Source organism: Hipposideros armiger, unplaced genomic scaffold (assembly GCF_001890085.2).
Source record: "Hipposideros armiger isolate ML-2016 unplaced genomic scaffold, ASM189008v1 scaffold_3, whole genome shotgun sequence".
Classification (NCBI taxonomy): domain Eukaryota; kingdom Metazoa; phylum Chordata; class Mammalia; order Chiroptera; family Hipposideridae; genus Hipposideros; species Hipposideros armiger.
Window position 1 is genome coordinate 700,263 of NW_017731353.1, and position 25,251 is coordinate 725,513.

The following is a 25,251-nucleotide window of genomic DNA, read 5'->3' on the forward strand; positions in this document are numbered from 1 at the left end:
ATATCAGTTTGAAGAGGTAAGAGTAATAGAAGATAGCTGAGGTTTTTAGCCTAGAGCCTTGAAGATGGTGATCTTATTAGCTCATATGAGAAACACATGAGGAAATGCTGGTTTTATGGAAAGGAGATTAAAGGTTTGTGATAGTTATGCCAGATTTGCATTGACGTCAGCATCCCAGTTGGGAAATGTTCAGTTTGGAAACATAATTTAGGAGAAAGGTAAAGTTTAAAGATGTAGCTTGGGAGTCATCCACTTAACTTCACAGCTGAGGCCCTGGAAATGGATAATGTTGCCCAGGGAACTTGCAGATAAGGAGAAAATAAAGCCAGAGCAGATGAGTTTTCCTTCTGTCATTTGTCAATTCTGAGGTGGTGACTAAGACATTTCTGAGGCTGAGAGATTAAGTAGTGCTTTTGATAACTTTGAAGGGCTGAAAGGGTGGGAATTGGTGTCTAGGTGTCTGGGACCTACCCAGGGAGGCTATTTCATTTCCCTTGGTTTAGATTAGGACTTTAACTACTAGAGCTACATTCTAGTAGCAAGGGTGCATTAGAAGTAATTCTTCACTTACCTCAGTCCTTGAAGCTGATTACTAGTTCTCATAGGTGCCTAGACAAAGCAAATATAATATTTCTGTGGAGACAGATAGTGTCATTCTAGGCATCAAGTTGTTTCTATAAACAAAGCAAATACAACACTGGACACACAATAAAAAAAAAGTAGACACACAAGAAGACATGATAACATCTACTGGAACTAACACAAACAACAGACACAGACACACAGAAATCTAGAAAGTAAAAGGATCTGATATGAACTGTAAGTAACTATGCTAATATATCCAAGGAAATAAAAGGCAAAATGGAGAATTTTGTCAGATAACTGGAAACCATAAAAAAGGTTAAATGGGAATTTTTGTTTGTTTGTATTTTTTGTAGAGGGCAGTGTCACTGGCCCTCATATGTGGGATCCGAACCAGGGCCTTCTGGCGTCCCAAGCCAGCTCTTAACCAACGCGCCACTCAGCTGGCCCTAAATGGGAATTTTAGAACCAAAAATAACAGTAACCAAAATTAAGAATTCATGTTCAATGTATGGGGTTAAAAGCAGATTAGACATAGTTTAAGGGAGAATTAGTGAACTGGAAGATGGGTTATAAGAAAATAACTGTACTAAAGAATGGGGAGATAATAGGATAGAAAATCATGAGAGAGAATAAAGGACATTGAGGATACAGTAAGACGTCTGTAATAAATGTAATCAAAGTCTCAAAAGCAAACCTAAGAGTGGGTCAGAAGCAATATTTGAAATGCAAAGGCTAATAACTTTCCAAAATTGATGGGAGATCCCAAACCATAGATTCATGAAAAAACCACAGCCCCCAAACAGAATAAATAAATAGAAATCCATACTGAGCAATGTCAAAACAAAAGCTGCCAGAGGGGAAAAAAGATTGCTTTCAAAGAAGCAGCAATTAGACTGACTACTGGGTTTTTGTTGTTGTTTTTTATGAAAGCAATAAAGCCATGATACAGTGGAATGATATCTTTAAAGGAATGAAATAAATTAAATGTTAACCTAAAATTTCATATCTGCCAAAATGTTCTTAAGGAAGAAGTAAAAAGATTCCAGATAGAGGGTGGGAGATGCAGAAAGAAGTAGAAAAGCAAAGGAAACCATAAATACGTATGTGAATGTAAGTGACTATTGATTATTTAAAATAATAAGGTCTATTGGATTTATTGGGTTGTCAGAAAAGTCATGACACATTTTTGCAATGAAAACCATAGAAAAAATACGTCATGACTTTTCCAACAACCCATATAATATGTGTTGAATTGAAATACACAATGATAATACCTTGTAAGTTGTGAGGGGAAGGTAAGTGTTCTAATGCTCTTGAGTTTTCTGCAAAAGGTGGTAAAAGTAACAATATAAAAGTACCAGTTAGTGTTAGACTTGATAAGAATGTATAATTTCTAGGGTAGTCACTTAAAGAATGCTAAAAGAATATATAACTTCCCAACTAATAAAGAAGGAAATGTGGGATATTTTTTCTAAATAAGCAATCTAAAAGAAGGTAAGAAAGGGGCCGGCCGAGTGGCGCGATGGTTAAGAACTCGCTTGGGATGCCAGAGGGCCCCGGTTCAGATCCCACATATGAGGGCCAGTGACACTGCCCTCTACAGCTAAGATGCTGAACAACAGCTCGACCTGGAGCTGGGCTGCCGTGAGTCGCTGGCGACGGCGTAGGCTGCAGTCCCTGTGGCAGTGGATTGCCATGGGCTACCGTGTGTGGCCAGCAGCCGCAGTGAGCGGCCGTCCAGAAGCCGGCGACTGATCTGCCTCGCCCGGGAAGAGCGCAATGATGGTGCCAACTTGGGCCAGTGAAGCAGTGTCCTCCACAACTAGATTGAAGAACAAAACGACAGCAACTTGTCTGTTCCCCTTCCCCTAATTCCCCAGTACTGTTCCCATCCCCCCAATTACCCAATAAAAATCTTAAAAAAAAAAAAAAAAAGAAGGTAAGAAAGAAGGGAAAAAAAGAGCATAGTAAGTGGGACACATTGGAAGCACTTAGTAAGTGTCCATACCCAAATATCTCAATACTTACAGTAAATGTAAATGAATTGAATGCTCTAAATAATAGGCATATATTGTAAACCAAGATATAAAAAATAAAACCTAATTATAAATGTGCTCTCTAAGAGACCAATCTAAAACATAAGGGCACAGAAAGAATGAAAATAACAGTATGGGGGGAAAATATAACATGCAAACAATAACTAAAAGAAAGTTGGTGTTTCCCTATTCTAGCAGATAAAGAACACTTGAAGGCAAAAAGTTTTACTAGAGATAAAGGGAGGCACTAAAGAATGATGAGACAATTCTATATTTGTATGTACCTAAGAGCAGAAGCTTTAAAAACTTGCAAACTTTTAAAGGAAAGTAGACAAATCCAAAAGCATTGTAGGAGATTGTCATACCTCTGTGGAACAGAACACACACACACACACACACACACACACACACACACACAATCAATAGTGACCTAGAACAGTGCTTCTCAAACTTTGCATCCATAACAGTGATCTGGAGAGCTTGTAGGAATGCAGAATCCTGGGCCCTGTTCCCATAGGTTCTAATTCAAAGGGTCTGCAATGGGGCCTGACAATTTGCAACTACCAGGTAATGCCAATGCTAATGGTTTCAGGACCACACTTTGAGTCGCACAAATATAGAAGATAGGAACACAATGATTAGCAAATGACCTAATGAACATATATAGAATACTATACCTAACAAGTGCAGAATACGTGTTCTTTTTAAGTACTTGCAGAGCAGTTTGAAAAATAACTGTATTCTGGGTCATAAAGCACCTCTCAATAAATTTAAAATAATTTAAAACAGAATATGTTTTCTGACTACAGTGGAATTAAACTTAAAATTGATAACAAAATGATAACTCTAAAAGTTCCACATGTTTGAAAATAAAAGCAATATATTTCTTACCACAGTGGAAATTGGAATATATTTTAACTGAATGAAAATGAAAATACAACCTATCAAAACTCAAGGAATGCAGCTAAAGCCATGCATAGAAGGAAATTTATAGCTTTATATATTTTAAACATATATATACGTGTGTGTGTGTGTGTGTATACAGAAGGTGCCAAAAAATGTATACACATTTTAAGAAAGGAAAAAACTATTAAAATTGTGCTAGGACCGGCCAAGTGGTGCGTTGGTTAGGAGTTGGTTTGGGACGTCAGCTCTGAGCAGCAGGGCTCCGGTTCTGATCCCACATAGAGGGCCAGTGACGCTGCGCCCTCTATGGCTAAGATGGTGAACAACAGCTCGACCTGGAGCTGGGTTTCCATGGGTTGCTGGCGACGGTGTAGGCTACAGTGGGGCAGGCTGGCTGGCAGTGGGCGTGAGCTGCCATGAGCCGCCGTGAGCAGCCGTCCAGTGGCCAGCGAGCGACTGCCTCACCCGGGAAGAGCGCAATGATCATATACCAACATGGGCCAGTGAAATGACGTCCTCCACAACTAGAACAAAAGGATAGCAACTTGCCTGTTCCCCTTCCCCAATTCCCCAACGCTGTTCCCCTCCCCCCGTTCCCCAATAAAATCTTAAAAAAAAAAATTATGCTGATGGTAACCACTTTGAGCACCTCCTGTAATTGCAGAAATCAAACGTGACTTGTATTCATCTTTTGTTATCAGTATATGTTGAGTATTACAATATTAATACAGTTTTTTTCCTTTCTTAAAATGTGTATACATTTTTTTGGCACCCTCTGTATATATACACATGTAAAGAGAGAGGTAAAGAATGGCAGGGAGGAACAAAGGGTCCCTCTCAAGGTATTAAAGGGCAATAAATTGAACCAAAAGAAGTGGTAGGAGACTATAAAGATAAGTGCAGAAATTAATGAAATTTTAAAATATGCAACAGAGCTTAACAAAACCAAAACTTGTTTTTTTCAAGTCTCTCTTTTATCTCATATTCTTTGCAAATATTTCTTAATATATCTCATCTTTTCAGATATTCATTCTGAACCATACTATATGCACTACCTTTTGTTTTGTTTTTTTAATTATTTGTGCTTGTTTTATCCATAAAATGGGGGAAGGTAGAAGCTAGCTCATTGGATTATTATGAAGATTTAATGATGTAATCTATGTGAAGTGCTTAGAATAGTGCTTGGTGCTTAAGCCCTGTATAAATGTTTACAACTGTTATTACAGGAGGACACGTGGTCATGGACAGAATGGGATGAGGGTAAAAGTGGATTTGGGAGGTTGAAGGGACCGCTTTGTGGGAATGTAATGCTTGTTGGGCATTCTAAATATGTCTGTAATGAATGATCTGGCCAGAGATGAGTCAAAAGGTAGAATAATGGGCAGAGCAGGCCAACAGCCTGGGTTTGTGACTTGCCCTAGCAGAGCTCAGCGCCCAGGAGTGCGAGGGGCTGAAAGAACTAATGGGTTACCCCACTTGGACCTTGTCAGGTGACTGGATCAAATCAAGAGAGACAAGTTCTCAAGTATTATAGTTTCCTTTTCTCTGTTTTGATTTCCTAAAGTTGGATATTTAGATCATTGCTCTGCACATACTCCAGGTTTTTTTAACCCAAACTAAGTTTTGTTGTTTGTGTTCCATTAAGCAGGGATATTATCATTTCACATTACTTATTTTGAGAAATTGGGACTTTAGCTCTAGATGACTGTTCGTTCAGTATACCAACGTACAGAAAAGTCACTCAGAATCCACTCCACCACTATTAAGTCACAGTGTGACCTTGAGCAAATTATTTAACCTGAAGTCTCCCATTTTTTGACCTGTAAAATTAGGATAGTGATAATTTCTTCAGAGATTTGAGGGCTAAATGAGATCCTGTATATAGAATGCCTAGTACAGGGCCTGGCGTATCATGAGTGCTTGATTTGTCACCCGTTCAACCAGAGTTGTTTTTGCGGGGTGTGCTGTGCGTACAGTACAGATCCTTGTAAAGGTTCCAAAATAAAGAGGGAACAGAGAGGCTCTGCCCTCCGGCCACTGGTGTGCTAGCAGCCCCCAACCCCCTCCCGCCAGGTTTTCACAGGCTCCACGAAAGTGAGAGCCACAAGGGGCAGGAGTGGCAAGGATGTGGTGAGTGGGGTTGTGTCTATTCTTAGTCTCTGAACAGACCTACTCTTGGTGGATTCTTTACTCTAAAAATGTATGTGATTCATTTTTAGTGAGAATTATGTGTGTTGAAAGGGTAGTACACCTTTTTTTTTTTTTTAAAGGTTGTTTTTTTTAATCGGGGAATTGGGGGAACAGACAAGTTGCTGTCCTTTTGTTCTTCAGTCTAGTTGTGGAGGATGTCGCTTCACTGGCCCATGTTGGTACGATCATTGTGCTCTTCCCGGGTGAGGCATTCAGTCGCTGGTCATGGGTTGGCCGCTCACAGCGGCTCCCGGTAGGTCACACCAGCTACCAGCCGCTCACGCTGACTGCCAGCCACTCACGTAGCTCACGGCAGCCCAGCTCCAGGTCGAGCTGTTGTTCATCATCTTAGCTGTAGAGGGCGAGGGTCAATGGCCCTCAGTATGGGATCCGAACCGCTGCCCTGCTGCTCAGAGCTGGTGCTCCCAAGCGAACTCTTAACCAGCTGAGCCACTCGGCCGGCCCGGTAGTACACCTTTTGAGGTAGGTATTCCCATTTTAAATAAATTCTGTAAAATTCTCTGGATTTTTAAAAAGAAAACTGTGGTGTGTATTTGGTAGGGAATGGTGTTTGAATAAATAAGGGTTTCTATGAAACAAAAGTCCTGACTATAGGACACTGAATAAATTTCGATGTTTTCAGTTATAGGAATTAGATTTACATGACACTTATCTGGACAAAAAAATCTGGTCCATTGTTTATTAAGGAGTGCTCTTGAGTTTTAATTCTGGGATGCTGAGGTACCTGGGAAATGGCTCCATCTTTCAGTGCAGCTGATGGGAGGCAGCTCCATAGTTGCGCTGTCAGTGTTTCAAAATCTGTCAGAGGCTTTCCATGGAGCCTATGAAGGAACCTATTCAGTTGTACACCTAACAGATTTTTATTTTTTGAAATGAGAGAATTTTAAAGAAAAAAGTCTGTAACTGAAAACATCATCTGAGGTCATTTAGAACCACCCCTCAGCACATGTTTTAGGGAGATGAATGGTGTCATCTGTTTTGTATGTACTGTGGCCGCGAGGCTGACGTTTTATATACTTTTGCAGATGAACCGCTTTGTGAATGTCACAAGCAGTTATCAGTCTATCATGCATAGAATAGAAAGGGCAAAGCCAAACTGTAAGGATGTCAGGACATTATGGCAATAAAATTTTTCATAGCCTCAAAAAAAAAAAATTCAGTACTTGACAAGTGAATCTGTTTTAAATTATTTCAAATACTATGGAAACTGAATTTCTATTTGTTCAGTTCTCCCATTAGAAGTGGATTGTGTTTCAAAAATTGGTTTTCAAGTCATTCGTTAGGAATTTGGAACTTAGTTTCTAAACAACAAAAAAAATGGTTTGGATTCTTGGGATAGCCCACATTTTAACCATAGAAGAGCCAAAATATTTTGCACTGAAAAGGTAGAATATGCTTTTATAGCCCTAGCCATTTAATAAAAGGAAAAGAAATAAAATTGAGTAAATAATTTTTAAATTTGTTATTGAGAGTGTTGATTTAAAACGAGGCTTATTAGATAAGGCTGATGGAAGATGAACAGGAAAGGCTGTGTGATCTCAGGCAAGTTACATAAATGTTCTGACCTTAGTTTCTACATCAGTAAAACTGGGTCTTGGTGAGGGTGAAATGAGATAATACATGTAAAAGTGTCTGATACAATGGCTGGCTCGTAATGAACTCTCCATAAATGGCTGCTGTTATAATATAGGTACAAGTAGGATCTAAACTCAGGTTTCCTGCAAACCCTAGGTCCAGTGCATTGCCATATAAGTGGCTGTGCTGGGCCAAACAGCGAGGAGGGACAAGGAGCAGAGGTAGTGTTGTCAGCCATGTGTCCCAGCAGGCGTGTGGCGGACAGGAGCTCTCGGTCTGGGTTACCCTCCTCTGGTAGGAAATGTATTATGCTCAGGGGATGGGGGAGCACCCCCTTTTCCCTTCTCTCACTGCTGCCTATTTCCCATTGCCAGTACCCCACCAGCACAGAGCATGAACTGGCTCTCCCAGATCGCAAAGCTCCTGTGAAAAAGGTGACCTGACCTTCGTGACTACAGGAAGGAAGTGTAGCCCGTAGAAGGTTTTGTTGTTGTTGCTCTTGTTGCTTGTTTGTTTTAAGAAAGGGGAAAGCTAACATTTACTGGGTGCCTAGTACACCCCAGGCATAGTCCTGTGTGTATTAACATGTTATCTCATTTGATGTTCATGACAGACCCATGAGGAATAGGCATCATCAGCCCATCTTGTACACCAGGAAAGGAGAATGTTAGATGACCTGACCAAGGTAACACAGCTAGGACATCACAGAGCTGGGATTCACACACAGTTCTGTCTGGCTCTCAAGCCTTGCTCCAAATGCCCTCTGGGTTCTCAAGGAAGTGCACACTTGTGTGGTTATCTGTAGTGTGTCCGGCCTTTCTGTCCTTACATAAACTTGACTGAACGTGCACCCTTGGGAGGGAGAGGAGGGGAACGAGATTTAGTTTATTAACACCATTAACTTTAAAAATTGAACAGTCTCTGGCTTCCATCCCTCATTCAAATGGAATCACATAATGGGGATGAAGCATATTGATTAGGGAGAAACTATTTATTAGAGGTAAAATTGTTTACCATGTAAATATGCTACATGTTCCATTATATACAACTTGGCATTCCAACATTTCATAATCTGTTGCATTTAATTAGGCACAGTACATAAAATATGCATCACAAGTAAACATGGGAAACACAATGGCATATTTTCCTAAGATTTGTGCTTCATAAATTTTTAGTTTGCTAATCTCAATAATGATGTTTTCGTATCAGCTGCTTCTTTTCCAAACAAGCAATGATCCTCTCTCTAATGTGCTTTACGCAAGGAAGCAAAACTAAGGCTGAACTCTGAAGTTCTGCACTTCTGCCTCTTGAAGATTAAGTCTTTAAGTAATAATTTTTCTCTTTTATTTAACGTTGTTATTGAAATAAGTAATTGTAGTGATAGATTTTGAAATGTACGATGCAGCTAATTCGAATTAATAAGCTGGCTTTCAGTGACTGTAAAGACATTGTAGATGGTTTAGTTTTTTAATTTGAACATGGTGTTTTTTCTTAAATGCAAAGCAATCTGGGAAATTTTAATGGCTTGAGAATTACAAAGTGTCTGATTTTAATTATTTGAAGAATTCTTGGACCTGCCAACGCCATCTTCTAGATAGAATGCAGGAACGGAATTGTTGATTCCTGTAGCTGTGTGGGCCAGCACAGGGCCTGGCACTTTTAAAGATTGTTAAATGACTTCTGATTGTTTTAAAAAGCAGATTGGTTACTTTTGCTTTGAAAAGTACATTTTTCTAACTTTAAAAAATGCCAATATTTGCTTATCTGAAATCAATTTGGGTAATACTTGAAAACATACAGAAAAACACAAAAATAGAAATTACTTATACACCCATTCTAAAAGATAATACATATTGGTATGTGTGTCCTAGTACTTTTTTCCTATGCATATGCAAGCATGTGACGTGTGTATATGTGTGCATATGCACACCTATGTATGTCTGTGTATTTTTATTTAAAAACCCCACAAATTTTATGTTATATGCAAAAAAAAAATGCCTTTTCCTCCTCCTTACATTATGACTATTTCCCCCATGTCAATATCCTTCCTCAACATGATTTTTAGTCGATGATCATATTCTATTATACTGATGTGCTATAAATTAATCTTTTTATGATTAGGTATAGGACTGTAGCAAATCACTTTGCACATGTATCTCTAAATATTTCCTCAAAATAAGTTTCTAGTAATGCTGAGTCAGAGGGTATGTACATATTTGCTGGCTTATTCTCCAGAAAGGTTACACTAAATAATAAGTACCCTATATCTAGGTTTATTTCTTTAATCAGAATATTTTTTATTTTCTGAAGCTGATAAATTTGTTCTTTGTCTAGCTCCAAAAGGTCGTTGTGACACAAAGAAGTGGTTGCCTGCCTGAGCCCTGTTTTTATAGCTGAAGGTCTTTACCAGGCACACCCCATTCAAGGGACTCCTAGCTATACTCACACAAAGACTTAAAATGTAGTCAGAGTTAGCCTGCTCACTTAAGGCAGCAGTCTAGGATTAGGGAATATTGTTCTACAAAGTAACCGAAGATTTTCCTAAGGGAGCTAGGGCATGCCTGCTTTTAGGGCTGTCACTGGCCAGCCAGCTTTCCTTATGTATATATGTACTCCTTCCTAAAATCTCTGTGCCTTGGAAAGCTGCTATGATAGAAGCATGTGTGGATTTCCTTTTTTCCCTCCGCCTCCTCCCCACTTGGCCTTTTTCACTCTATAAAAGGGATATTCCCACCCAATACAATGGCCCATTGCCCTGGCATGTGAGACTCTCCAGTGCCCAACAAAGGATTATGTGAAGTATTGGTGATAACCAAACCTCCTTCAATCAGCATTTTATAACCCCATACTCCTCTGATTAAGAAATACATGTGCGAGGAAACCTTACTTTTGATGGTCAAAATAAGTTTTTATTTATCAAAGTAAGTATTTATATTGCTTTGATTAATTTTAGACTAAGTATAATGATAGTTTAATCCAGAAGGATATGTTAAACACGTAGAGCCTTATAATTATAGGAAATAAAAACAGTTTAAAATTTTCAATATATATGTATTTCTATTGTAGAGCATAAAAGTATATTACATTAAGATATTATGGGAGTGAAACGAAATGGAAATAGTCTTCCAAAAACAAAAAAAGAAACACAAATTTTTTGATTGCTAAAGAAAAGTGAATTTGTGTATTTTTAAAATGGATAGTGGAGATCAAATTGTTTTGCTATTTATATTTGGTTGGATACATTTTAAAGAATAGTGTTACTGTTTTATTTTAAAATGTCAATGTTTATGACAAACTGAAATAACATTGTTTACAACTGCATAAACTTATAATGAAAAATCGTAGATGCCAACTTTAAAAATGTGCAAAGGAAGAAAAAAATGCGTGAGTGGGTACCTGATTTTTCAATATTTCCTCAGGGAATATTCCAGCAAAAAGTATGCAGACCGCTAACATGGGCCAGGGAACTGAATGGGAAGGCTGCCTCACCTGACCTCAGGTGGTCTCACTGGAACCCGTTCTCCACTGTACTTCCTAGAAATCTCAGGCTCAGCCTCGGTCTCCAGCCCACTCAGCTGGAATTTACCAAGCCCAAGGAAGTGTGTGGGGGTACGATAACCTGCAGAGCCTCCTCTTCAGGCTTTTGTTTGCCTAGAGCACTCTCCCCTGTCCTTTTCCTTAGCCAGAGCCAGCCATTCCTTCAGGGGCCTTTACTCTTGCTCGTCTCCCTAATTCCTCCCCTTCTCTCACTGCTCCCTCATTCTCCCCAATTGAAATAGTCCTCACTTGTTAGTCCTCCACTTAGATGCCACCTCTTCCAGAAACAATCCTTGATTCTTCTTTCCTCTTTTCCTTTAGAATGGTTTCTCCTTCTTTCACTACAAAAGAGGGGTTCAGAGGTTAAGAAGGGAAAAGGGAGCTAAGTTAGAGAGTAGAATAAATCTCTGGAATCTTGGAGAGGTCCAGGAAGAGGGAGGCAGCAGTTTGTGTTTGGGGCTTGTTTCTGTCAACAGAGCTTCTAGAGGTTTGCACCTCTGAAATATGGAGTCTCAATAAAAACACTATTGAATTGAATTGAAGCTGAGGTCCAGTTCAAGTTCCACCTTACCTCAGAAGTCTCCTCTGATTTCCCAGACCTGCTGGAACTTCTCTTCCTCCAAATTCTTGCTGCACTTAGAATCTGTACTGTACAGCTCAATGTGTGATCATCATCATCCTGCCACTTTCACTAATTATTTTGTGTGTCTGGCATTGCTTTCATAATCAGGTTGTAAATTTGAGGCAGGTAAATTTGAGGTATATGTTTATTTTTTCATCTCCCCATGGCACATAGTATACAGTGCAGGTCCTCGAATAACATCATTTTGTTCAACGTCATTTCATTATAACATTGAGATACCATAGGAATGTAACTCTTGTTTATATCAATTAACCTATGGTAAAAATCGGTTTCATTTTATACATTGTTTCTCTTAGTCACAGACCTTATGTGAGGCCTTACTGTATTGACCATAACAGATACTCAGTAAACATATCCCAGTTGATTACAAAAAAAGGAAAAAGTTGATGGGGAGTCCTGAGGTTGAAACCTGCATCCATCACACTTTGCTCTGTAATTTGGGGCAACTTGTGTATGGCCTGAATCTCTTGTTTCTTCATTGATAAAACATGGGTGGTAGTAATAGCTAATAGTCATTAGGTAATCACTGTGTGCCAAAATCGTTAACACACCCAACAGTTGTATGAGGAAGACATTAATATTCTTCTTATTATAATTCTCATTGTATATGAGAGGAGACATTAAAATAACCTGGCTAAGTTGCTCATAGTAAATGGCAGAGTGTGGATTTGAAACTGAACCCTGAGTCCCAAGCACTCACTTATTATGTGATACTGCCTACTTCTGACTTATCTACCTCAGAGTCGAAGATTCTGAGTGGAAGGTTCTCAGCGCCTTTTTGAAGAAGGTAAAAAAAAGCAATATAGAAATTGGATTTAGTTATATTATTTGCTAAAGAGTTTTACTCCCCCTCCCCATCCCCGCTTTATTAAGATACAGTTGACACATAACATTATATGCGTTTAATGTGTTCAACTGTGTTGTACCACCTCCATCTAGTCACATAGTTACCGTTTCTTTTTTGTAGTAAGAACATTTAAGATCTACTCTCTTAGTAACATTCAAGTATATAATACAGTATTATTAGCCATAGTCACCCTATTATACCTGAGATTCCCAAATTTATTAATTCTATCACTGGCTTTTTGTACCCTTTGACCAATACCTCCCCATTTCCCCCGCCTCCCAAACCCTGGTAGCTACCACTTTACTCTGTTTCTCTAGTTTGTCTCTTTTAGATTCTACATATAAAACCATTTTTCTTTTTCAAAGCGATTGGCATCTGCAGCTGGATGGAGTTGGGGGAAGTGCATGGCTGTGGTAAATGGGGAGCCCAGGCAGGAACATTTCCAGTCGCCCTTGGCCTTGCATAAGGACTCCAGAAAATTAGCAGAACATTCACTCCTCGTTCCCCGATTGCCAGAGGCTCACACACAGTCTGGGAGCTGATAGCAGTGAACATCAGCAGAAGGAAGAGAGTGCTTGTGTTTTTATTCTCGTTTTTAATTGATCTTAAAATTCTTGCCTGGCCCTTTGCCTTTTGCGCAGTCCAGAGTCATGAAACCTTGATACATGGCTCAAAAGAGAAGCATAGGGCAGTGTATTCCCTTTCTCTCTACCAATTTCCTGCCTGTGTTTCTATTCTGGGACCAATGTACAGGCCATTCCAGTTCAGAGATGGAGCTAGCTCTGCTCTACTTAGTGCCCCTGTGAACAGCCTGGCTTGCCAGAGAGCACTGTGTAGGGGGGGCCACATGTGAGCCGTAGCTTTGGGTGCTTCCTATTGGGTGAGGGTACAACTAATTGTACCCATCTATTTGTAAATGGTGAAAAAAAAATTCTTGGACTTAGGTGTCGATTTATACATTAATTGCATTGATCTCAGTTGCAGCAGCGTGGTCTTAATAGCTCTATTGCTGCAATGCCCAAATCTGTGATATCAGAATGTGACGTGCATATTTTAATTTGAGAAATAGTTTAACATTTTTAGATATTCATTTAGATGTGGTTATGCAGGTTAAACATAACGTATGATCACTGCTTCTTTCATTGCTTCCAATTAAACCTTGCTTGTTAGTTTAACCTCTAGGTAATCCCATCAAACAATTGATGTCAAGGAAACACTGCCCACAGTAGCTTCGGATGAGTGGCCATTAATTTTAATTGCCTTGATATTAAAGATTAAGAAGTATTGGGACTAGCAGAATAGAAACGATCTGATGTCAAGCAAATCCACTTGCTAAAGCTTCCCCAGGCTGCTGGTGATATTAAAATTTTACTGTGAGAATTAAATAAACCTTTATTAGTGATGACTGTTGTTTGATTGGTCCAGGGGTATGCATAAACACAGGATTCTTACATATCTAGAGATGAGACCTTCGATGGTACAGAGATTCCTCAATTATGAAACTGTTAATAAAGCTGTAATCTGATTTTCCAGGCTAGGTTTCATTAATGTATGATAGCTTCTCTGATTGTCAAGGTAATATTAACTACAAAGTACTGAATCCAACAGAGAATTGTTTAGAAGAAGAGAATTCTAAGATGCGCCTTTGTTGCTAAATTCATAGTTGGGAAATTTTCATTAATTATGCTTAAGAAATGCCAAATTCCCTCTCAACCAGGAATATCTCCCTTTGCACTATAGATATATTCAATATTTAACTCTTTCAAAGACCTGACAGTCTTATTTAGACAAGCGAGAGTAGTACTTACTATATGATGAAGGAGCTTTTTTCGAACCAGCTCTCCAGGTCTGCCTCCTGAGCTGAGAATGTGCTTGTTAAAGGTGAAGTAGGGTCTAAGAGAACTTGCTTAACAAGCATAGTCAGAACGGATACCTTTAGGGTCCTGTTTCAATCTTGATTTAGAACTTTTGTTTCTAGCGTCACGTAATTCTGGTATGGGGATGAACCCTAGTGGTCACTGAGGCTGACTTCTCCTGGTGCAGAAATCCCTCCCAGAACATGTCTCCATCCTCTTAGGGGCTTGGGCTCCCCATTAGCATCACCTCTGGCTTCTCCCTCTCCCCTGACCTCCAGCTGGCCAGTGGCCAAACTCTGCCTGTTCCTCCTCCTGGAAGCCTGCCCACTGCACGCCGACCTGGCTCAGGTCCGCATCCTCCTCACCTGAGGACTCTCCTGACTCTTCCTCCCGCTACCACATCCTACACAATTATCAAACATCTGGGGCTCAGAGAAGGGAGGGCAGAGAAAACCAGTGGTAGGGTGGCATTCAGTCCCTCAGGGCTGTTGCGAGCCTCGGGATGTTGGAACTATTGGGTTGTCGGGAAAGTCATGACGCATTTTTGCAATGGAAAACAGAAAAAATACGTCATGAGTTTTCCGACAACCCATAAAATCAATGGGTGGAAATGAAAGGGAACTAGATCTTAGTTCCAAATAGAGAACTCCATATCCATTAGAACTATTTAATAGTGGAATCAGGGACTTTGTGAGGTAGTGGGTACCACATCTCTGAGGTACAGATACTCTGAACACAGAGAAAGGCCAGAAGGAGGCACGTGACTAGAGGGCACATGAGTTCTGCTTTAGACCTATTGAGTGAGAGGTTATGACAGAATATTTATATGGCAATGTCTTAAAAGTTGAGAACTGGAATTTTTCATAGATGTTAGGGATAGAGATAGAAGTCTGGAGTCATCCACACAGAGACTATAATTGAAATCATTAATATGGATAAGATTGCTCAAGGAGAAGGAGGGAGAGAGGGCCAGGAGCTGAGTCTTAGAGAAGACACACACACACACACACACACACACACACACACACACACACACACACACACACACACACACACACACACACACACACACACACACCCTGGTGTGTCGGGAGGAGAAGCAGGAGCATAATAGAAACCATGCAAAGAAAGTGCATTGAACAGGAGGATGGTGATTACAAGTACCTGGCACTACTGAGAGGTCAAATGAGGAGAGAGAAGAGTCCTTTGGATTTGGGACAGATGTGATGCCTGTTGTAACCCACCTCAGCCCACTACCTACCCCTTGAGATTGTCAAGATTAAATTAAAAAATGTATGCAAAGTGTCTGTGAAATGCTAGCAGGCACATAGAAGATACTCGTTAGATGATGGTAATAATAGCCACCACTGTTTGATATGAAGGAAGTTAGGGATACCCATAACCCTTCAGGGGAAAGAAATGATGATGGAACAGAAACACTAGGAGGTCCTGCTCTGTAGCCTAGTTCCTTCCTGGTGAATTTTGCCCTGTTTCTGTCTGATGAACCTATGCTCATGGTGGCTGCGTGTAGATGGATCCACAGTGAGTCCCCAGGAGGGGACAGCATGTGGGCAGTGGCAAGACCACCAGTGTCTTCCTCATGTGCTCCCTTGCCAGGGCTCTCTGACTTCTTTCAGAAGGATGAGTGCCATGGGTTGAAGACTGAGAGTTCCATTTCCAAAACAAGCACAGACTTGGCAGAGATGGAGAACAAGCGTGCCCACTGGTATAAATTGGTCTGGAGTGCTCATCCACTCCTTTGTCCTCAGGGTAAAATAGTGACCCACCCAGCCTGACACCACAGCAATATGTCCCTTTGAGATATTATTAAGAAATAATTGAAAAGTATTTTTTAACTGTTATTTTAACGAAAGAGAGGTCAGAGCCTGTTACATAGCAGTTGGCACCTTCTTATAAATTGCTATGTAGGTGTTAACTTCATCGTTATACAGATCAGCTACAGGTGCCTGCACACAGAATATAACAGTGGTTAGTCTTGGGCTAACGTTTTGCTGTCAGTGAAATGTGATGAAATCTGCCTGTTGACAAGATCCTTTTTAGAAATTTCTTCCATTTGCACTGGCTGACATCATAAGTAGTTTGCAAAAGAAATGACTATTGTCCACTGGATGAAATCAGAGCCGTGCCTCTGTATTTGCATTTGACTTGACTGGAATTATTGGAGTTTTCAAGTTGTAACCTTCTCACGTGTTAACTGGCAGAGTGTGAGCAGCCATCTTGGCAGACATACAGTATCTTCTAAGGCAGGAGACAAAGGGATTTTTCATCCATTATTAATTGATGTTACTCTTTTCAGCAGAACAAATATGATTCTACTACACAGCTGCCAAAATTGTTCCAGACCCAAAAACAATAAGTCATTCTTTCTCAAGTATTTCTTATTATTTACCTCACTTAGCAAATGATTCCCTTAGCTTTCAGCTACTTTTGAGGGGACTGATCACTTATACACTAACTGGTATACACCAGTTGAATATTTTTTTTTTATGAACAGTGCTTGCAGCCATTTTAATGTTGCTGTGGCTAACTCCAAGAAGCTGTATCATTCCAAGAGTGTTGAGAGGTTTGCCAAAAACAAAAGTAAACCCCTATAATCAGTATGCATTAGCCACAGGTTATGACTGCAGGCTTGGAATCGAGTGTCTCCCAAGGGGTCCCCTGGTGTCCAGCAGTTATTGGCAGTTTGACTCCCCCATCCTTTGACCTCTGTTTCCCTTCAGTGATGTCCCTGTGATTTGTAGGTGTCCAACTGGTTTGGCAACAAACGAATCAGGTACAAGAAGAATATCGGCAAGTTTCAGGAAGAAGCCAACCTGTACGCTGCAAAGACGGCCGTGACAGCAGCACACGCAGTAGCTGCAGCTGTGCAGAACAACCAGACCAATTCGCCCACCACGCCAAATTCTGGTGCGTACCGGCCGCCCGGCCCCGGCCGCCTTGTGCCACAAAGCCCTGTCCCACAGGCCAGGAAGCAAGAGCCATACTGGGGACACAGTGGATTTAGAAAGGAATATTTACATTAAAATACAGGCTTGTTCTTGGGATGGGTGAATGACCGGATGGCCAGAGCCTGTAAACCCACTGTGCATAGCGAGCTCCACTCGCTTCTGATAGCTTCTGGAACTTGCACACTTTGTAGTGGTTTTTAATTCAGCAATTAGGCAGAGTGCTATCACTAATGATCATCTTAACTATATTGTTCCCTATATCATTTTAAGGTCAGCAGTGGTCTGTCAAAGGGTGAAATAGCAGAAGTAGGAAATGTACCTGTTGCCGTAGGCAGTGAAGCTAGAAGGTGGGGTTCAGTACAGTGATGCTTCCTGTCTGAGACTGCCACAAACGCCAGTCTGCGTCCCTCTCAGCATTTCCTCAGCACCTGTGCTCACATGGAGGGCTAGTCAGTGGTTAGCTGTGAGGGGTATGGTACTCAATGCAGGGCCTCAGTGTCTGGGCTCCTCAGTACATTTTGGCCAAATTTTATATGACATTTCTGATGGAGTTACAAACATCGTAAATTTACAGGGAACTTGAGTAACAATGAAAGACATGCAGCTAGTCCTAACAGATGGACTTGAGAAGCAGTTCAAGGGGTTTTCTAAGGAGATCTTTTAATAAATCTTTAATAGTGCAGAAAGTGAGGGGGGGGGTTGTTTGTTTTATTGTCCCCCCCGCCCCGCCCCAGTTCTTTTTCATGGAACATGAAAACAGATGAAAGGAAAGTTAGGTAGAATGTATAGCTAAGAAGGAACTTCAGGAAAATGTTTCTTCTCTGGGTAACTGTCCACCGTGACAGTGAATGATGGTGAAGAGCTCGTTTCATGACCAAACCCTGGAGATAAAGGAAAACAAGGGGATGGTTCCAGGCCAGCTACGGGGCGTTTTTCTGTTTAGTGGTTTCCTCTGTTTTTTATTGGGGCTTCCCACGGATAGAACTCTCCTAGATGTAACCTGAATCCAAGCACCTAGCCATGGGGTTACTCTCCATCCTCCGAGACCTGGAAATGCTCCATGTTGTGTGCCACCTTTGTCTCTGTACCTTTTCTTTTTTTCCCTGCCTCGAGGTCTTTGAGGATTGTGTGTGCAGCTCTCTGTTATTCAGCTACTTAACTCTTTCCCTTCCAGGTTCTTCTGGTTCTTTTAACCTCCCAAATTCTGGGGACATGTTCATGAACATGCAGAGTCTGAATGGGGATTCTTACCAAGGGTCCCAAGTCGGAGCCAATGTGCAATCACAGGTAGGAGAAATGCCCCAACCGGGGCCTTTCGAGCAGGGTAGGGTTTGGGCTCAAAACTCCTTACTCTCACCCCATGGACGTGGTCTGCACATGTGTGCAGAGCCTGGGCTGGGTGCTTCCAAATGTGACCCATCTGCCCCACCATTTAATTTAATGAGAAGTCAAGTGGACAGTGACTTTTGATGATTCAAACCTGATGAACTTTGTGAATGCATTCGGCTCTGGCTTGAGCTCATGGAGAGGGGTTGGGTGCATCTTACTTTTGTAACAAAATAGATCAGAATTGTGTGTGCCAGTGTGTGTATGGTTTAAAAACATATTACTCTGTTTCATTTTCTTTATTTTCTAAATTAGAATATAAAATCCTGAGTTCTTAAAGTATATTCCAGGCTCATCTTTTTCTTGTCCTCTTAATTGAGAACAACTACTTGTTCTTATGCACATAGGTGTGTGTGTGTGTGTGTGTGTGTGTGTGTGTGTGTGTGTGTGTGAAGAGAGAGAGAGATAGAGTCACCCAGCATACATATTTATAAGTAGTTTTCACCCACGGCCACCACACATCTTTGGTTGGTATAGATGGAAAGTTTGCATTGCCATGAAGATGTTATTGTTTGACTGGCATAAAAAAACAAAGATGTGTAAGTTTAAATATGCAAAGAATTGTTGAAATCCTGCCAGTCACATTTGATTGATAAATTTGTCTTTATTGAAGATGCTAAACCCTCGTGGCACACATAATTCAAATTGTTTCCTTTTGTAAGTGATATTTTAATAGATTTGTGATGATGAATTTTCTTTCTTCTCACTTCTAGGTGGATACCCTCCGTCATGTTATCAATCAGACGGGAGGCTACAGTGATGGCCTTGGAGGAAATTCACTGTACAGTCCACATAATTTAAATGTGAGTACTCTGGGAAACCAGATTGGAACTGTAGGAGCAGCGTCAGGTAAACAGTGACTAATAAATAAACTAATGGCCATTGGACTTGGCTTCTCATCTTGTTGGCAGGTGGGGAAGGCAGCATCTTTACTACACCTTTATTTTCTGAACTGAAACGCTTGATGTTACCTAGATGCCCTTAGAAGTCCTCACAGATGCCCTTAGAGAGTGGCTGGCGTTCTGTCATCAAGAGGGCCTTAAGCACCAGCCCATTAAGATGCCATCTTCTCCTGGCCGTGCTGTATGTTTCCAGGGAGATGATGAAGAATGGGCCATTTATCTTAGGATCAAGCAGCAGGAAAAATTCCCAAACACAGCTCAAGTGAAGGTGTCAACCTTGGAGGGCCCCAGATGGATCAGCAAACCAAGCTAAACAAAGAATTCTGAGCTTAAGAGCAACATGCTGTTGTCAGTGTGGGATACAAAACATGTTCAGTATTGTTAATGACCTCTCAGTTTTTAATTATGAGGGAAATAATTTTAACTTTTGTAACCAATTCACCAAAACTTGACTTTTTCTCGTATCCTGACATGGATGGAAAATGGCTACAAGCTCTTGAAAGGGAGCCGAGGGGATTGGGTCCAGGATGGAGTGGTGGAAAGAACCTGGGATTCCAGACTCAAGGGAAATGAAGTACCCAATACGTGGTTGTAGAGTCAGGAAGAAAATGGACAAAATCCTCCCTTTTTAGGGCCTTGGCTTGCTATGAGAGTAAATATTAATGATTTAAAAAGTGATTGAGGATGTTCAATTGTAAAGAGGAAAAAGGACCATTAAATACTCAAATCTTTTACATTTGAAATGTCAAATCTTTCTTTTTGGGTTTATAAATAACTCATAATAACCCACAACAAACCATATAAAAAGCCTTTTAGTTGCATTTCTCCTTTTTCATTTAAGTGTTTTGAAATGCTTCAGAGAATGCACGATATCCTTATCAACATGATAAAATATGAAACTGTGATTGCCTGCAGCATTTTACAGACATGAATTCCATCTTCACTGATGAGGCTTGATAAGGCGCTGTTGTATAATACAGTGCATAATCTCAAACCACCAGAGTAAGGATTAATTTATTTTGAAAAAAAGAATGCTTGCTGACAACCTCTCCTCCAGCTGCCACGCTGGGTAAAAATATTGTACATTTGTTGTTTATAAATTTGGATAAAAGAGGAATGATGTTTACTTCAGATGGAATATCTTTAGACTTGTATCTGCGTAAGAGTTTTTCTTTTTCTAAGTAGATTTTCATACCTGAGGGTGAAAACAGCTTCCCTTTTAGATAAAGAAGAAGATTTCTTAAGAGTCCATACAAACACACATAAGCATATCCCTGTCCACCCTGCACAGCTGAGGCTTTGAAAATACACCGCCATCGCTTTCTGTTTTTTCCTCACCTGAACTTGATATGACTCAAGCCTGGAAAATCCTTTTCCCTTTGGCTCTGGTCACCACTGTGGGGTTGTTTGGTCTCCACCCCCTTTCCCTGTGGTCCTAAAGGGAGGAAGGGTGCTTTATATGCAGAACTATGCAGTCAGTCAGAAGCAGGGAGCTCTCTAAGAACAGTGATCACGGGAGAAGGAAAAGTCCCTAGCACAGACTCATCTGGCAGCAATATTCAGGCTGAGCGGGGAATCTAGAGAGTTCTCAGTAGTCTAGTGACACAGACCTAAAAGAAGACATTTGGAGCAGACTCACAGGAGAAGTTGCAGACGGATGTGAGGGAGGCACAGGGACTGGAGGACCTTATGACCCACGCTGACACTGGTGTCAGAGAGCTGGGTCTGGGGACAGTGCAGCAGGAGGCCATCTGTGCCGCAGGCACTGGGAGTCAGCCCGCTCACCCTCACCTTCTCTCCAGAAAGTTCCTCCCCGTCACTTCCACTCAGTGTTCCCCTACTCACAAGCCCAGCACCTCCCTCTTCTTGACTGACATAAAAATATGTAGCGACAAGCTGTCTGCCGCAGCAGAAATCTGATCAGACATTGATTTCAGCAATTGCCTCTATAGGCCAAGACACAAGGCAAATTTGTTTCTGAGCACTGTTATTGCCAGTGCAGGTCTGAGGCAGGAAGGGCCAGCGGCATGTGAAAAGCGGCAGCAACATCCCAAATAGGAGTTCCAGTTAGAGATAATTGGAATACAGATTTGAATAGTGTGTGCTCCTCCACAGTTCATGCATTTTCATTCCGGAAGATCCTATTTGGAGGGAAATTCTGGCCCTCATTTTCCAAGGGTTACAGTAGCTGGCTGTTAGGCGTGTATGGAAAAAGGGTGGGCAGGCTCTTCTCTGTGGAAACGAGGATTAAGCTGGACTGAAGTTTATACTTCACGGAGCCCAGGGTCTTGCCGAGGCATCGCACTGAGCTTCTCCACTGCTCCCTTCTTAAGAGATTTCTCTGCGAGTCACTTTATCTTTACCAGCAAATCAAAGGCTGAGCTTTGTGCCAGCTTGAGACGAGCTGAAGCCTTCCTTCACTAGGCTGATTTATTGACAAATCTCTACTGGGTGGGATGGATTTGTTTTACATGCATTTAATCCCACTTTAACACATGCTTCAAAGTCCTGCCAAAGTGGGTTTAGAAAATACATTTTGCTAATGCATCTTTGCTCTCATGTTGTCATCTGGGTGTTTTAAATTGGGGAGTAGAATTAATATGTAGACATGCACCCGTTGAACTGTGTTTCTCCTTTCAGGCTAATGGAGGCTGGCAGGACGCAACAACTCCATCTTCTGTGACTTCCCCTACAGAAGGCCCAGGAAGTGTGCACTCTGATACCTCTAACTAATCTCTGGCAACACTTTTCCCTGAGCTGACATGCCTCGATAAGTGCATTCAGAGCAATAGGAGGAAAAGGAAAGCGTTTTTGTAGCCCACCATCTACAGCTTTACTGTAAAACCTTGTCTTATTAGAGAACTTGGTAAATCTGTTTTTTAAGGAATCATAATCATTTGTATTTATACTTAAAAACACACAATGTTAAAAAAGCACTTTATCCAATTAGGCCAAGATTTAACATTGTTGACAGTCCTGTAGCTATTTTATCATAATTTATTATCAATATTTTACATTCATGGTTTCACAGTTGCCAATTACTTGGCCTTAAGGGTAAAAAGTACAATATATGCTAAACCTCAATCGTTAAGCAGATGCAAAGATTCACCTCACCTAAATTGAACTTCTTGCATATTTCCATCGCAGACTTTGTCTTTCTTTCATATCGCTAATGCAGTTGGAATAAAGGAGCTGTTTGGCTATCTCTGTTAATGATGGTTGTGTTTAAGAATCTTCCTCGTCACATTGTGTTGCGATCGCTTCTGTTATAATTAGATCAGAGACTGGTAGCATCTTTTCTCTCTCTCTGAAAGCACCAGTGCCCAGAGTCTGCTCGGTAATTAAATTATGGATCCAGATTTGTTCTGGGAGATGAAGATACTTGCTGCTGATCGAGGTGAACACAAGATCCGTCGGGGGTTTTACGGTGTGTGCTGGGTGCTGCACAGACTCGTCAAGGTTTGCTACGTCCTCTGGGCATCGACACACGCCCTCCTCTCTGGAGTGTTGTATATAGTGTAGCAAAAGAGTATTTATACATCTCACCAATCAAAACACAGCTTTATTACCTCATGCGAACTCATACGAACCAATAGAATTTCAACATGTTCTGTAGCTTAGAGTGCTCACTTACTACCTCTGAACAATACTCACGCTGTAGTTTGTCTCTTTCTTATCTTTTTGCATCTTGTAATTAACTCTTTGTTTCCCTTCATGAAATGTAATGTACATTGTAATCTTTTAAAAGAAAAATCAGGGTTGCATTTGCAACTTTTAAAAAACCGAGAGTGGAAACATTGGGTCTTAACACAGGATCAGTAAAACTGTTGTAAATACTGAGCAAACATTTTGAATGTTCTTCATCTTGTTACTAACCCATGAAAAAAAAAAAAAAGCGGCAACTAATTGTGATGCATCAGATTTCAGTATTCAGTACTGTATATTTCACCCTGTGTAATGGGGCCCCCCTCTCCTTTCTTTTTGTATTGTATGCGATTCTGAAACTGATTGAGTCATGAAAATAATTTGTGGCGGTGATTCTAATGTATTAAAAACGTTTCGTGTTCCTTTCTAACTGGATTACACCCTGGATTGAAAAAGTCTTCCTCGTGGTAGTTATATGTAGTTTCAAACATGAATAAACTTTTTGCTTTCATGATTAAATGTTGATGAAATTTCTTAGTGCATCACGTGAGCCAGCCAGTGCAGGCCAAGGAGAGAGCCCATCCAGGGGCAGGCCTGGGCACGGGCGGAAGTGTGTGGCTGGTGACAGAGAGACTTGAGGCGACGGTGAGGCTGGGTGTGCGGGAACAGCCCCTGCCGACTGGCAGACAGCTCAGTGCAGGCTCCTGGCTGGCTGCTGTACCACCAGTCCGGGTCCACACTTGATTCTTGTGCTCGAAGAGTACCTCAAGGAAAATATCCCCATTTTCATAGATCAGGAAACTGAAGTTCATAAAAATTAAGCAAACACCACAAGGTCGCAGACCTAGGACAACAGAGGGCCACGCTTTGAACCCAGGTCTTTCTGTCCTTGGAGCTCACACTCCTGACCTAATGATGCATCTGGCGCTTCTTTGTAATTTTTTTAAATTACCAGTCTTGTCACATTCACTTTCATAACTTCTGTGAGACACCAGTTAAGAACAAGCAAAAGTTTGTCTGAAAAGAGTGAACCTCAGATGCCATGAAAAAAACCCCAAAAAACAACACCCACAACTTCTCTTAACATATTCTTTTAAACTCTGAACTTGTAAAATAAAATGTAAGGCCAACTAGAAATTCGTTAACTAGATTAAACACTGTTTTTGCTTTATGCAAATAGTTAGAAATTCCATATATTAACATACATATTTGTCGCTGATATCTAAATCTTTATAATAAAAGAAGTCAATCGCAGGTAATTGGCCTGTTTACTATATCTCAAGGAAATTGACTCACAGGCAATCAGATTAATGTTAATCAGTTGCAGCCAATTGTCGATGATAAATACAACTGTTCTACTATTTCAGTTGGTAGAGCCAGGCAGGCAAAACAAGACCTAGGGCCACCCTTCCCATTAATCTTGAGGCAGTTACACTGTGAGAGTAAACTTTATAAAATAGATTGCCCTCCAAAGCTGTCCTCCCTCACGCCGGCTCTCAGCCTGCCTGTAGGAATCTCTCCCCTGGCTAAGTAGTTATTTGCATGATTCAATTAGCTTATGGGTCAGCCTTTCCTATCTTTGTACATAAAACAGTCTATGCCTGTGGTTTTGCAAAAAGGTCCTGTGGAAACCTGACACACACGCACACACAAATACATCTTGAATGTACAGGAACACATCCTAAGCACCATCTCAGGGATTATCTCAGGCCATTCTGTTGAGAGAAACATACACCAGTGTTTGTTGGAGCTTTACACCTTAACTAGCAACCCTTGAGGGAAATGTGAGTCTAAGGCTTTGTTCTGGGGAGGCCTAAATAAAACTAGCAATTCCTTTCCTATGTGCTAGTTTAAAAGGCACGTGCACGTGTTTTCCCTCTCTGGTGGGGCCAGGGAAGGCAGACGTATCTTCACTTCATAAATAAGGAAACTGGAGGACCCTAAGTTCTTAAGTCACTCCAAATCGGGTGAAATGTGTTGATTTGATAGATTTTTCACCAGATGCTTTTCTGGGTCAAGCAATGGGTAAGGGCTAACCCCAGAGATGAATGAAATCAGGCCCCAACCCTTGAGAGGCTAAGATCCGGGGTCTAGTTCTTATTCAGCAAGCGAATGCTCTGGGGGGGGGTATTGGAAAGGCTGGTAGGTTTCTG

General features: G+C 41.0%; 1 protein-coding gene across 4 annotated transcripts in view; it reads left to right on the forward strand.

Annotated features, from left to right (window-relative positions):
* The window catches only part of PBX3 (PBX homeobox 3), a 216,756-nt gene extending 193,139 nt beyond the window's left edge, over positions 1–23,617 (forward strand). For 3 of the 4 annotated variants that reach the window (XM_019636273.1, XM_019636286.1, XM_019636279.1), the window contains 4 exons: positions 16,959–17,124; positions 18,340–18,452; positions 19,265–19,354; positions 22,094–23,617. In XM_019636273.1, the coding sequence (XP_019491818.1) occupies positions 16,959–17,124; positions 18,340–18,452; positions 19,265–19,354; positions 22,094–22,186 (462 nt within the window). In that variant the 3' untranslated portion in view covers positions 22,187–23,617. The remainder of the gene's footprint in view (positions 1–16,958; positions 17,125–18,339; positions 18,453–19,264; positions 19,355–22,093) is intronic. The other variant, XM_019636294.1, reaches the window with a different exon arrangement.
* The last annotated feature ends 1,634 nt before the right edge of the window (positions 23,618–25,251 follow it).